Source organism: Cydia strobilella, chromosome 4, assembly GCF_947568885.1.
Source record: "Cydia strobilella chromosome 4, ilCydStro3.1, whole genome shotgun sequence".
Taxonomy (NCBI): Eukaryota; Metazoa; Arthropoda; class Insecta; order Lepidoptera; family Tortricidae; genus Cydia; species Cydia strobilella.
Window position 1 is genome coordinate 8,280,456 of NC_086044.1, and position 15,692 is coordinate 8,296,147.

The 15,692-nt window shown below is 37.2% G+C and overlaps 1 protein-coding gene across 6 annotated transcripts in view; it reads left to right on the plus strand.

The window, feature by feature from the left end:
• LOC134740987 (protein ultraspiracle homolog) overlaps positions 1-15,692 on the plus strand; it is a 59,388-nt gene that overhangs the window by 14,242 nt on the left and 29,454 nt on the right. For all 6 annotated transcript variants that reach the window (XM_063673702.1, XM_063673697.1, XM_063673701.1 and 3 more), the window contains one exon: positions 11,484-11,688. In XM_063673702.1, the coding sequence (XP_063529772.1) occupies positions 11,484-11,688 (205 nt within the window). The remainder of the gene's footprint in view (positions 1-11,483; positions 11,689-15,692) is intronic.

Genomic DNA, 15,692 nt, shown 5'->3' on the forward strand with positions numbered 1-15,692 from the left:
CAATTTTAAAGCATATCAGTGAAAGAACATGGGTCAAAATCATAAAAATAATTAATGCAAATAAAAAAAATCATTTATCTATATTTAAATACATTCTATCGTATTTTTATAAATCTTCATTTTTAGTTTTAAAGTGTGTCGACAGATGGCAGTAAATTTACTGGGGTTACAAAATTTACTATGACAGTACCGCTCTAGTATAAGTCACTCTATGGTAATAGGGTCCCGTTTTTCCCTTCGGGTACGGAACCCTAAAAACGGGAGATATACTCGTACCTTGTCATTTGTAATTTTGTATACCGAATTATAAATCCAATCCAAGACTATTTTAATATATGGGGGGGGGGGGGGGGGGGGGATGTTTCATGTTTCTCGTTGTGATTTTCTTAATTGAGAGGCGAGGCGCGGGCGAAACATACACCTACCTACCTACCTAATTGTGATTGCGTTTGTTTAAAATCTCTTTGAACTGAAACTCCATTAAGAAGTTAATTTGAGTTGTTTTCGCTTTTGCAAAGATACATCTGTGACAGTTGTTAAATTTGATTTAAATTAGATTATTTCGCTTATCATATTTAAAACGTAAAGATTGTTTCACATTAGTAAGTATTAAAAACCATAACATATTATATCAAGATCATTAAGGGTACCTAGTACCTATTATGACTTATCTAAGTACGATATCCATACCATAATTTCATTATCAGATAGCCATCGGACAATTATCCTATCAAAGACCACGATTATCTTGATAACTTCGAACCCTCGCCAGAAGAGATCGCTGAAAATGTCAGGTTATAATTTAAATAGATACATTTGACATTTTCATAAAAAGGACGATTCTCCTGTTTGCGTTCCTTGATATAGTTTCAAGTGTTTCAACTTCAACTGAAGGTTTCGGCCTTGCTCTCGTGGCCAATCAGGTTTGAGGAATACTAATATGTATGTAGGTAGTTTAGGCATTCATTCCCCACCTATTCCCCCCACAATAATACCACCTTAGGAAAGTTCCTTAATTTATTAGTCTTCCTCGTGTTCCATTTATGTATGTATATTATACTTTGATTTTCTCAGAAATGGTCTTGATTACAAAACATCAACTTGTGTATTGAAATGTTACTATTGCTATAATAAAAAAAATGTTGAATGTCGTGGAACACTCGGTTGGAACGAAGTTAAGAAAGGCTGGTGACGTGTTCAGTTCATGTTCATGCTCCTGCTCATGTTCATGCATAGCATGAGCAGGAGCATGTGTTTTTGTCTTGTCTCGTCTCTTGTCTCTGTGTTCTTGTGTTTCGTTTCGTTCTGTTCTCTAGTATGGCTTGTGACGCCAATATTTATCATTTGCATCTATCGCACTAGTATGGTATGTGACGCCAATATATGGTCAGTAATATGGTCAGTGACGGCAAAATCTTGCACTTTTTTTCGCCTAGCCTCCACACCGCATACCGTCAGATAAGGAACTTCGTCCAAAATGCAGAAAAGAGAAATTCTAATTTCAATAATTGATATCGGATCAATCAATATTTGTACTTGCTCGACGGATAACCTTAGCATACATAGTCGTACTTCCTTACTTATTATTACGACGACAATACGCAAAAATGAAGCGTACCTCGCACAATGGGAATTGATTTGCCGCAAATATATTAAGTTCACTATAAAATGCCTAACGATGGCGCCCAAAACTGTGCGAGACCGGATACGCACGTGTTACCTCAGTATTTCCGTTTTAAATCAATCAATCATATACTTTTAAGCGTTATAATAAAAAATAATTATTTCGTTCTCGAAATTCATACTCGTATTTCATTAAATTTTATTTAATACATTTAAAATCATGCACGATGGAAAGCTATATTTTGGTTTACTTTTACATACTTATTGAATGTTAAGGTGACATTCGCATGGCAACTGCAGCTGCATTACCGTTGCGGTTTTTTTGGTTTTGGTCATTAATTTCCAATAATGTCAACCCAAAACTAATCTGAATCACAATTGAACTGATCACAATTTCCATTTCAAAAGTCGACATAAATATGTGAAGCTAATGAAGCGACGTTTATCTATACATTTAATAAAGCGGAAGAGGATCGAAAGTCTGTACATGGAAAATATTCGAAAAAAATTGGCTGGGGATACGTAGAATCGATAACAGAACACGTTCCAACTGTTTGTCTGTTTATTTGACCGCGCATCACGTGAAAACGGCTGAACTGATTTTGATGAAAACTTTACTAATCTGTCGAAAAAATCCACGGCCAGGTTATAGGCTATAAAAATTTGAGAAATTTTATCCCTAACGGGGTTAAAAAGGTGATGAAAGATTGTATGGGGTTCAAGATTTATTTCTAACTTCGTAAAAAGATATACTATTGAAATGCAAGAAAACTTATTTCAGCGTTTTTGAAAATTCATCCCCTATGGTGGTGAAAAAAAGGTTGAAAGTTTGTATGCAGATCAATTTTGTTTTCGAGTGCGTTACTTGAAACTTAGTATATAGGTATATTATTATAATACAGGAAATCTGATTTCAGCGTTTTTAAAAAGTCATCCCCTAACGGGGTTAAAAGGGGGTTGAAATTTTGAATCCATTACGAATGCTTTGAAACTTCTTAGAAAGGCATAATAGACGATCACAAAAAAAGTAACTTCAACGTTTTTGGAAATTTAACCCCTCAGGGGGTTGAAAAGGGGATGAAAGTTTGTCTTGGGGTGCAAATTTTATTTTAAGCTAGGGACTTGAAACTGCAAGAAGGTATAATATTAAAAAGCAATAAAACTACTTTCAGGGCTTTTGAAAATTCATCCCTTAAGGTGGTAAAAAAAGGGGTTGAAAGATTGTATGGAGGTTAAACATTTTTTGAGTGCGGAACTTGAATCTTTATATAAAGGCACAACGACGACTGGTCACCACGTAAGTACCCAATATCCTCCTCAGAAGCCGAAGCTGCAGAGGAAATACTGGGGCAGAATTTTATCAGAATCGCAGAATAAGTAATAGTATTATCATACAGAACGGCCACGCATCGCCCCGCCCCGACTCGAATTACCTCGCCCCGCGACTGAAATCTGGCGGACTTCTGGCGTGCTCTCAGTACTATTTTTAAGCAACTTACTCACACTATGACGCACGACGCGTGTACGGACGTGCCGTTCACACATAAGAACGCGAGTGATTTTTGATGTATAGCGTGTCCGCCCTATGACAGAATCCGCACAGGTCATGGCAGGTGCAATTATATGCGACACAAATGGGGATGGAAAGAGAGCCCGTTGTGTGACTGCGGCCTTGAAGACCAAACTACCCAGCACATTGTTGAACAATGCCAAAATAGACGTTTCTAAGGCAGCCCGGAGGACCTCTATACCTACCAATCTGACACCTAACCAAAGAATATAATACTCACTAGAAGAACGATAACTCCATTAAAAAAATGTCCCTTTCAAAAGTTATTTTATACGACTAGCGCTCTGGTTGTAAAATAAAATTGACAACCCGTTTAGCCTAGCGGGTATTGGCAGTAATCCAGTTCAGGAAGCTAATGGTCCTGGGTTCGAATCCCAGCGAGGGAATTTCTTTTTGTATTTTTTCTTTTTTGTTTTTGTTAGGTGATGTTTTTAAATTAGCATTTCCTAAATAAATCTATTACATATTATAATAAAACGGAAGAGGGTCGAAAGTCTGTACATGGAAGATATTCGAAAAATGTGGCTGGGGATACTTAGAATCGATAACAGAACACGTTCCAACAGTTTTTAGAATTTTTGTCTGTTTTTCTGTTTACCTATCTGTTTGTCAAATATTTGACCCCGCATCACGCTTAAACCGCTGAACCAATTTAATATTGAATAAGGGCGAAAAAAAAACTGTTGATTTGGGAGTGTAGTTTTATTTAGCGGTACTTACCTCATCATCATAACTCTTAAGAGCCTGGCTCGTGTCGGTGGAGTAATCGCCACTCCGTTCTTCTTTCTGCCACTGTTTTGAGCTCCTGATACGTCACTACGTTGATTTTCTCTTTGGCTTGGTCCAAAAACGCACGTCTCGGTCTTCCTCTGCCTCTCCTTTTTTCTATTCTTCCTTCTATTATAGACTTTATGTAAGTATCGTGCCGTATCAGGTGCCCCAACATAGGTACTTACCTAATTGTAAAATATTTTATCTGGACTACAGTCCTCTAGCGTACTCATCTGTCAACTTTACTTCAAGTTCCGCCTCCAGGGGAGAGGAAGAGAAATTAGGGGTCAATTAGCCGCTTACTGACACAGACCGAATTCCACGCGGGCGGAGCCGCGGGCACAGCTAGTTATATTTGTAAAAAGGAAAAAGGAAGTAACTCGATTTATATTTTTTCGCCAAACAAAGTGCGCACAAGATAAAAATGTTCTTCTTTATTGTAGGTTTTATTATATTATTATCAACATGGGCGTCTTATTTTTTATAACATCGTTTGATATTAGATTTCCCTGAGCCCTCCCGCGAATAAACAAATTATTTTCTCTTGTAGCTCCGGCGTGGGCCGTCATAAGACTCCAGCAATATTTAATTTCAGCTGAACGGAATCATTTAAGGCGCTCTATTAATTTCTAGCTTAGCTTTTATTAACTTTTCTGTAGATGGTATTTATTTAGTTATCTACTTAACTGTCTACTTTCGATGCGGAAAACTGACAACTGAATTTTTGAATATTCTGTGTATTATGTAAAATTTGATTCAATTTATTAAAACGCAGTTTATAGTGATTGACACTTACTATTCATATAAAGTATCATAAAATATAATAACCCTGCCTCTGCGCTGGTGAAAATAAAAAGGAAAGAGCTCGTGATTCTGAGTACAAATAACATAAAATTTTCCAAATTAAATAAAAGTGTAGTGTACGAAATAAAACAATGAAAACGGATTATATCGCGTATATTGAATTTATAATTCATCCCGACGTTTCGAATTCGAACCCTTTACAACATTCGTGGTCAACGGGTGACTGAGGAAAAAATTACAAAGTGCAAAAATACGCCCCCATACAAAAAATAATGAACCATCATAAACTATAAACTTTAAGGCTGGATGCAAAATCGGTTCTAATGAACCGATGAATGGTATGATGGTTGTATAATTACAATACAACTATTTTCAATTAAAGATATATATATATATATATATATATATACGCGATAAAACTACGCCGGTTCCAACCCTACACCTCGGACCCGAGAAGATTTAATTCCCTCCTAAATTGTAGGAGTATCCCATCCCAATATGGGACCGGCAACAAACTCGGCGGGACACATCTTTTCAAAACATATTATACTCAGAATGTCCAACATCATCCAACACTAAGGTCTCAAAGTCTATGTTTTGCTTGCTCCTTTATCAGATGGACTACCGGATCCCAAGCTGGTGGTAGAGAAAAGCTATCTTCCCTATTAAGAGGCCGGTGTCGATTTTGGAGCAAAAATGTAAAATTGATAGATTTAGTCGTTGAAATTATACACGTTTTGTTACGTAATATCTAAATAACAAGTATTGGTTTCTATTAGCACGTCTTCTCATCTTGCCTTTTAATAATGAGGTCGCGAGCGTGCATCGCCGGTATTACGCCCGGTCCGGTAATATATAAAGAGAAGGGGCAGTTTTTAAAAATTCATCAAAAAATAATGGTGGTAAATTATACAAATTGATGTATAAGAATAGTTTCAGCAAATGTTGTAGATTGTTTAAGTATCAAAATTACGTCGAAAATAAGTAGCTTTTCGGAGAAATTGTCACTTGTTTTGAGGTCATTTCTGAAGAAAATTGAATTCGTTTAACTTTCATTTCCTCGAACTCTAAGTCATATAACAAAAATGTAATCTGATAAACGTCAAGTACAGAATATGTGTAATACAAATTTACCATTTTTAGCAGTGCAAACTTTACGAAATTAGAAAAAGAGCGATAAAATCAGTTCTTTACGCGCGTTTACCTAAGCGTCCATCAGAAAAAAAATCATTACTAATTTTGTGTCTGTTTTCAAAAAAATTATCTGATAAAAGGCAAGATAAGAAGACGTGCTCATAGAAACCAGTACTTGTTATTTCAATTAGGTAACAAAAGGTGTACAATTTCACAGCCTAAATCTATCAATTCTAAATTTTTGCGACTAAAATCGACACCGGCCTCTTAAAGTTTGGATGTTTCTTAATCGTTTTCATAGTTTTATTTCATGAGTAACTATCGCGGTAACCGAATACAATATTATGTAGTGTACGACTTTAAAATATTAGGCATGTGAGACTTTAAACTCATGTACGTAAACCCGTACGCAATGCCATACAACTCATACAAGCGTATTTTTCTTTTTGTGAACAAAGGTGCGCGGTAAAAGGCTTCTATTTGTATTATGGTTTCCTTTCTAATGCGCTTCAGAGAGGGTGTGTGTTTATTTCCTTTTTGTGCTCCATTCTGCAGCCCTCAGACATGTGGACCAGTTTTGTCGGTCCTTTTGCCGGCACCGATACATTTTTTTACTTATTTCAAAAACTTATTTGTTTTGCACAAACAAAATGACCTGCCTGCCGCTTGTTCGATGCATATATTTTTTAAACGGGTTATTATTTTAACACGGTTGATGAAGGAGCTTTACACAGATTATGTATTTCGATTGTATGCACGATGTCGATATGTCTATTTATTTAGCACGATCTGAAGCCTAAATCGTAAGATTAGTCTTGATTGTGTAGTGTGATTTGTGGGAACCACAGAATTAAAAAAACCGGCCAAGTGCGAGTCGGACTCGCCCACCGAGGGTTTCGTACAAATTTAACTTTTATATACCTATATATCTTTTTTTACAAATTTATAGTTTTCAGATTTTTCCTTGTACTTGTACTTGTAGTGTAAGACGATATTACTTGCCAAATTTCATAGTTCTACATCAACGGGAAGTACCCAACCCTATTAATTTTGATTCCCTCGAGAGTGTCGAAATATACATTTTGTTGCGGCATAAACGGCCGTATCTTTTTTTACGTTAACTTAGAAGTTTGATTTTTTCACATCTTCAAGGGGCTGTAGACCTGAGTATATGGTTTTAATACTTTTCATTTCAATTCGATACCTCCACGCGTTCCCGAGATAAAAGATAAAAGGAAGGAAGGACGGACAACAAAGTGATCCTATAAGAGTTCCGCTTTTTCCTTTTGAAGTACGGAACCCTAAAAATGTATATTTGAACAGGTTGGATTACGTTTACAATTCATCTCGAAAGTTTTATTTTCTATTTATACTCGTACTCACGCTTGATATTTCAGATATCCATATATGAGTCAGTAAAAAGTTTTCTCATTCATAATTTAATTTTGAAGGAGCGTACGAAATTGCAAATCTACGTCTGCTAATATCATTGCGTCTCACTCTCCCGTTAAGCAAAATGTAAGACAAAATACACATTGGACAAATAAATTGGACAGGTGGAATAGCTACCTTAGCGGAGTTACTTTAGTTAAAGGTCGTAAAGCTCGTCTCAGTAATTTCATTTAGAACATTTCTATGCTAAGTGCTAAACTGAGCTGAGCCTGAAATCTCGCAGTTTATATACCTAAAATCATCGCTGAATGCTAGTAAGCTATATTTTGTTATAATTATCAGATAAGTTTGTTATCAATGCATTTTTACATGGTCGCCACGCCACGCCACGCCACGCCACGCCACGACCGGCCCGTGTTATCTTAATATTCTGAACGATTGTTATCGGTGCCGCTGCTGCCTGATGATGACGTTGGGTATCGGTTAATTTGTACCAGTTTATTTACATTTTATTTGTTATTTTGACATCGTAGAATTAATAGTAAGAGATTTTTAAGATTATCTAACTAAGCCAAGCCTTCATGCCCCTTGAAGATTCATATAGTAATGATTGGTTATATTTTAGGCAGTCCGCAATTGTTTTAAAATATATATATATGTGTATACAACCAGGGCCGTGTTGCATAATAAACTACAACTAATATTACAAGCGGAACTCCTTTTCTAATAAGTGGAAATAGAAAAGCAGTTCCGCTTGTAATATTAGTTGTAGTTTATTATGCAACACGGCCCTGGTTGTATATACATGAAGTATTGCTCCAGGAACTTTATTTTATGTTGTTATTATTATTATTTACGTGTTAACCTATTTTATTGTGTAATCTAGGGCTCCCGGTATCCGTGTTACACGCCGAAACGAATACCCGTGTTCTTAAGCCCGGCGGTACTAAGAACCCGGTTTACACGGAACCGCCGGGATTCGAAAACGTTTCGAAGGAACGTTCCCAAGAAACGTATCTCAGACACGTATCTCCGTTTACACGGGTACTTAAGACCGTTCCGAACGGGTCTGAATACTCCGAACCAGTTTGAGCCAATGTACAATGGTAACAAGGTCCACTTTCCACTATTATTATGTTGACTTCAGATGAATTCGTTTGTCGTACGATTTTTAAAGTAAAACTTTTTCTATCGCCCCAATTTATTAAGTTAACATTAAAACCGCGATTTTAATACCGTAATTCGAATTAATATCCGAAATTTTTTAGTTAAATGCCTACAATCCGAAAAAAGTTTCACTTTCATCGTGGTTTCATAAAACCGCACAATTACTTTTTTTTAAATTGTTTTTAACCGTATTGATAAAACATAGGTACTGAGCCATCTTCCTATGTTTAATAGTAGTTATATATAATTTTTATTTTAAACTATTTATATCATTTAATAAAACCGATTGCTTCTAAGCTAATTACATAAATTTGATATCGATCATAGTTTTTTTTATAATTACATTATGGTATTGTATTTTTTCATTAATAATAGGTGTGCAGACAGAATACAATATTCATTAAAAATAACAGTTTAATTATTTCGTGGTTATTTTTATCTCAGGTGTATTACTGCTTTGCGAAAACAACAAACCTGCCAACGGCGCATAAAAAGTTAGGTACACAAAAGCGGGATTATCGAGTAATCATGCTCAAATGAAAAGCAGAATTTTACCCAAGAACCATAAAAACCCATACTACCTTGGATAACTTGCGATAATATTGCTAATTACAATAAGATAGATCTTTAAATTGGTAATCATTCATAATTCACTTTGGTCACTTTCTCACTAGCGTTCAGGTAATAAACTTAAATGGTCCATCCATCCATTGTTTTCCAATATCCTTTTGTTTGTCATCGTCGAAAACATGTAGGTTCCCAAACTATTATCACAAGTGTCACCGCGAATTATAAGCTTTATGTCGTTGTAATAAGGTCAAAACACCTGCACAAGAAAATGTTTTCCATTGTTTTGTAGCCGCGCCGCACTAAAAAGCGTTTTATTATGGTAAGAGGTACCTAGAGCAAAAACAATTAGAATTTATTGAGAAGGTGCAATTTTATCAAGTTGATTTAAAATGTTTATTAATAACTAGCGACCTTCGCTTGGAGAGTCAAGCATAATAAAATACATTCTGTAACAAGTATTCACATCGGAAGCCCAATAATACTAAGACTTCCATCCACCTGTCTGTCACCACTCACTAGGCTGTATCTCATGAACCGTGATAGCTAGACAGTTAAAATTTTTACACATGTATTTCTGTTGCCGCTATAACAACTAAAATTTAAAATTAAATTTTGTACGGAACCTTCGGTGGGCGAGTCCGACTCGCACTTGTCCGGTTTTTTTAGAAGTTAATAAAGGGTTAATTATTCTTAAAATATAGACAGACAGCCATCGCGCACTTTTTTGTAGACTTTTTTCCACCATACATTGTGTCGTTATATCTCAAATAGATTGGGCAGCGTTTCCGATTAAGCTCCTGGCCAGCGTGATTTTTTCTAACTTCATTAGCAAACATCGTCATATTTCTACCAATTTAAACAAAACCTTAACAAAATATACACATAAACATTCCCAAAGAAAAACTTCATTCATAGGTGAGGTCTGGTTATCGCGAACATACAGACAGACATACGGACGCGGCGGGGGACTTTGTTTTATAAGGTGTACCTACACTACATTATATGACAAGAAATATAATTTCATATCATGTTCTCAAATTAAACTAAAAATAAAGGAGCAAGTTAAAAATTTATTTTTTTATAAATACTTACCTAATGCCAATTTCGAACATTAGTTTGACTTCCTGCCTGCATACTGAACTCGATGGTTCTATTTTTTTTTTAATAGGTACTAGCAGGTTTTTATTTTATTTTATTGCTAACCCGCAACGTAAAAAATAGTAGCTATTTAAAGTGCTATATAAAATACTACTTTGATAAGAAGCGTGAATACTCGTAATACCTATTGCAAGCAAAAACTACCTGCTCAAGAAAGGGTTTTCTAAACCGTTTATTAAATTTCGACTCTACGACCCCACGGAATAAGGTTAAATATAACAGAAACTCGTCATGAATCTTTTGTCTATTCATTTGTAGCTGGCGTTCGTTCCTTCGCTACTATCGTCAAGGACGTGTCCGGAGCCACGGATAAATAAGATACGTATCTTCGAATACCCGTTTATCCGTGTACACGGGTCTTAACTACACGTTTCTTAATTAAACGTGCGGAACGGGCCAGAAAACCGTTTACGTATTATTCGGAGACGGGTATTCGAAACGTGTAAACGAAACACGGATTCGACCGCGAGCCCTAGTGTAATCTTATGAATTACCATTAAGTGTATTATACACTTAATTTGCTTTGAACTCTATAATGTTAGTTATGTTACGATTATGTCATAATCATAACATAACTTGCAATTTATTTATTTATTTGTTCTACGTAAGTATTATTATCCAGATCGGATAAATAAAAGGCGCTTTCTTAGAGCCACTTGCACAATACCACTAACCCGGGGTTAAACGGTTAAACCGTTAACCCAGTGTCAGTTTGTACTGGTAACCATGGTAACTCCAGGTTCAACCGGTTAACCCCGGGTAAGTGGGATGATGCAAGTGGCTCTTACTGTGAGTGTTAAGAATTTACTAGAAATTTAATCCAGCTATTAGTATTGCTGGACACCTACTTGGTTAAGAGCAGGGATAGGTAACCTTTTCTGTGGCTCAGCACAAGAGCGATGCGACAGTATCTTGACCGCATGATAGACTAGCCGTCTTTCTCTAATTAATACAGTTAGAAAAAGACTGCGCTAGCCATATTGAAAAATGAAAATGTGATGTCTAGAAAGTAAATCAACCAGTCCGACTCATTATGTTCCACCACTCCCCTAGCTTGCAAGCCATTTCGTTTGCCACCGCCACGGCTTAGATCATCCCTAGTCCAGTATAGTTAACGGAATGTAATTTGCACCGATTCGCCATACAGGTTATTCTAGAGATCGGTGCAAATCATAGTTCGTCAACCTTTAATCTAATATAGTCTAAATTGTTCGTTTATCGTCAACCAAAACTACTTTTATCAAAGGTATTTTTTCCAACCAGTATTATGCTCATCTTATACATTTTGTTGCAGGGCTTAACCTGGAGAGTGGGTTCATGTCGCCCATGTCTCCCCCGGAGATGAAGCCCGACACGGCCATGCTGGACGGGCTCCGGGACGACGCGACCTCGCCCCCCACCTTCAAGAACTACCCCCCCAACCACCCGCTCAGCGGCTCCAAGCACCTGTGCTCGATATGCGGCGATAGGGCGTCGGGGAAACACTATGGTGTATACAGGTTAGATAACTGAGTCGCAATAGTTCCTGCGTATTTCCTATGGACATTATAGATAACATTTTGGGCACATATTCCCGATGCTTCCAGCATAAATATAGCGTTGAAGAAGTAAAAGGTGTGAACACTGTAAAAAGTGTCGAGCGAGGAATTAAGGTTTAAAGTCCATTTATGTTCTATGGTGTCCATAGGAAAGGCACATAACCGCTAGCTCCGAGGCAGGGATGTTGCGAATATTCGCATCCGCAACCGCGGATTTTCCGCATTATTTTCAACATCCGCATCCGCATAAAATCGATGCGGAGCTTAATGCGGATGCGGATGTGGAACAGGTAGGTGCAGGAACGTCTTAGCGGCAGCGTAGGTGCTAGGTAATTTCGTCATTAGCCAATAGGAATCTCGTTTCGTTTTTGCGATTGGTCGATTGAGCACTTTAGCCTATGATGGACAGCGACAAGAAGTGAAAAGTTTGTTTTATTTGGAATTTAGTATAGTAATGCGATTGTAGGGCACCTATATATATATATTCTTGTTCAAATACTAAGTTTCGTTTTTATAATTAAAAAAAAACTAAAATGTAATTTTTGACGTTTTTTTATGTGCCTAATCTTGACATCCGCATCCGCGGGTGTGAGCCTTTAAATATTCGCATCCGCATCCGCGGATGTCAAAAAATCGGCATCCGCAACATCCCTGCTCCAAGGCATTACGGGCTGGGGAAGCAGGAAGCTGTGCACTGTGCTGTACACGTTGCACCGAACTTTGGAATATTCCAGAGCAAAGATTATCTCTTGTTCATGTTCCAGTTAGATTTACTACTATGTTTTATTACTGTTGCAAAATCTAAGTATATCCATATCAAACTAAACTGCTACATAGCTTTCATTTTATCTCTCGGGAACCGTCCACATTTCTGTGATAAAAATATATCCTATTGTAATCGCCCGACAAGTTACATCCCTTGATTATGCGCATATTTCCAGAATAAACACTACAATAGTGCTCCGTGGCCTATAAAATATACGTATGCAACAAAACTATGTCGAATACCTTATACTTAGTTAATTTCGAACCATGATGTAATGATAAAAATATTGCATAGATATGCAAGAATTAGACAAAATTAAATTATGGAAATACCGAGTCAGACCGGACTTGGTCTTGGTATTTAAATTCTTATCATATAAAATATAGCTTGTAACTGTAAACAATATTATTTTTATTTTATGCGCATAGTTTTTCATTATGGCATCATCGTTACAGACTGGCGCACTTAATTGACCATTTGTAGACCCTATCTCGTTGCTATAAGGTTTATATAAGGTTCAGTCATCTGTGTCGTTGGTATATGTTTGTGGACCGATTGCCAATCATTGCAGAAGTGGCTTTAATATATTGGGATGAGTATAATGGCGCCATGTTTGGTGGAATTCTTCCATTGTGATGAGACATTGCCTGTATCTCTAATACAGTTGCTTCCTATCTTTTTATGACCAAGATATTTGCATTGATTGAGTTTTTAAGAGTGAAAGCCTGAGAAATAAAAATAAGTCAGTAGATAAGTAAGGCATAGAGATAAGACGTGATCTCCTAGCGGGCCTTTGCGGCTCTCGGGAACTACCGACTCAGAACCACTGGTCTAATGCAACTTTCTTCTTAGCTGAATCTTTATTTTACAAATTTAACGTAATTCGTCACTCTTCCGTTGAAGGTTGAAGCCATATACGCTGCCGCCCCGCGTAGAACGTCATATTCTTTAAAACTGTTGTAATTATTGTATCCCCATTTTAAGAAAAAGGCCTAGCAATCAAATTATCGTCTCACAGGACCGGGTCGGAAAACGAAAAGGACAGTCATTAGCAGCTAGACAAAACATTACATATAGCACAATCGGATTAAGTTTCACCTCGAAATCCTTCCAAAGAGATGAAATTTGGTATGTATGTTAATTAAAGGTCTCTTTTTCATGTCCACACTATTTGACATTTGGGGACCTCGAGGAATTATACCTTTTTTGTGTAGAACCTAATAAGCTTTTGTTTCGCTATACACAGTATTCACATTAAACCCAGATATTCAGAGAAAAACAGAAAAACCAAAAAAGACATACTTTTCAAGATGGCGTTTGATCCCCGTGGTCCCCGAAGCTCCAATTTTATGACACGCAAACAGGGATCCCTGAAATTATAGGTGTCAAATTTCATTACTGTCACTATTGTTTAAACCCCATTTAAGACCTAAAATCTTTTTTTTTTTATACTACGTCGGTGGCAAACAAGCATACGGCCCGCCTGATGTTAAGCAGTCTCCGTAGCCTATGAACGCCTGCAACTCCAGAGGAGTTACATGCGCGTTGCCGACCCTAACACTCCTCTCCCTCGTTGAGCTCTGGCAACCTTCTGTTTTTGTAGTCACATTTTTAAGTCCTAAACATTTTTCCTCCATTTATTTTAGTAAATTTGTATTGCATAGCACTCGTGTACCAATTATGGATCTACTGATGTCTATTTAATTGACATCCACTCAATAGTTTAGGCGCTAGAAGTAAAAATATGATTTACTATTCGGCGTCCTCTCAAGGCGGCTGTATTAAGTTTTCTTTAATAAAACAGGTGTAAACAGGTTGTGAAGGGCAAGGGGAATCTACCGATATGTCATTTTTAAAAATCCGTCCAGTATCCTGAGCTACAGGATGTACTGATTTTCAGTATTTAAACCCATAACCCTACTTTCTGTTTAAGTCGCAGTCGAGTAAAATGTTGATATTGGAGTAGAACGAGTACAAATGTATAGACAAAAGTGGAATTCATATTCCTCCAAGTTTCATATTAAGAGAATATCCCCTGAAAGGGTATAAGCGCTAAATCTGGATTCAGCTATTATTTTCTATAACAAGATGTATTTTTTCCGCAAAGTTACCTAGGACTTTTTTGTGTAGAATTTAATAAGCTTTAATGTTGCCTTACACCATATTTTCATAGAGAACGTATAATTTGAGTAAAACGCAAAATTCTCCAGGATGGTACACATTTTCAAGATGGCTGCGATTCCTCGAGGTCCCCAAATGTCAAATAGTGTGGACATGAAAAAGAGACCTCTAATTAACATGCATACCAAATTTCATATCTTTGGAAGGATTTCGAGGTGAGACTTAATCCGATTGTGCTAATAAGGAGTAAACGCCGTCGGATCATTAAAACCCAGTCTAGCGAACGATATAGGTGGGCCGTCTACTGGCCTGGCACATACCTATACATACCTTCACTTCAGATCTTGTCGCTTTCCTACGGAAAACGCTCGTTACGTTCGGCTCGTAAACAAACGCGTTATGCATTTCACTATGTTTTTTCTTTGCCAACATACATAATGTCACTTTTGTTCTTGAAAGATTAATAGAATTAATAAATTCCTAATCCTTGGGATCGCCTTACGAGGAGAGGTACAAAATATTCGCGGAATGAAGTAGAAGGTGGTAAAATGGTACAAAACCTCTTTGCTCTCTAAGAAATTTTTAGAAAAACAATTAATGTCAATTAAAAACCGTCATTTGTTTTAAATATATCGCCCTTAAAAAAAATTTTTTCGGAATAAACGTGCGACTATGGAGCAAACTGATAATATTTCTTTTTTTTTTTTTTAATAACCTGTAGTATCCCACTGCTGGGCAAAGGCCTCTCCCTTAGATTTCCATGACTCCCGTTGTTGAGCTGTTTCCGGCCAGTTATTAGTGAAGGAGTCCAAGTCGTCCCGCCATCTCCGCCTGGGCCTGCCACGTCCGCGCTTCTTTTGCGGCATCCACTTGGTGGCTATACTAGCCCACCTATCCGGATGCATGCGGCAGACGTGACCTGCCCAGTTCCACTTCAGCCTAGCGGTCTTCTCCCCTACGTCAGCTATGCCTGTTCTGGAGCGCAGTGTAGTGTTTCGGATGCGATCCATCCTTGTGACACCTAGTATGCTGCGCTCCATTGCTCTCTGGCAAACCTTCAATTTGGACTTCTGACTCT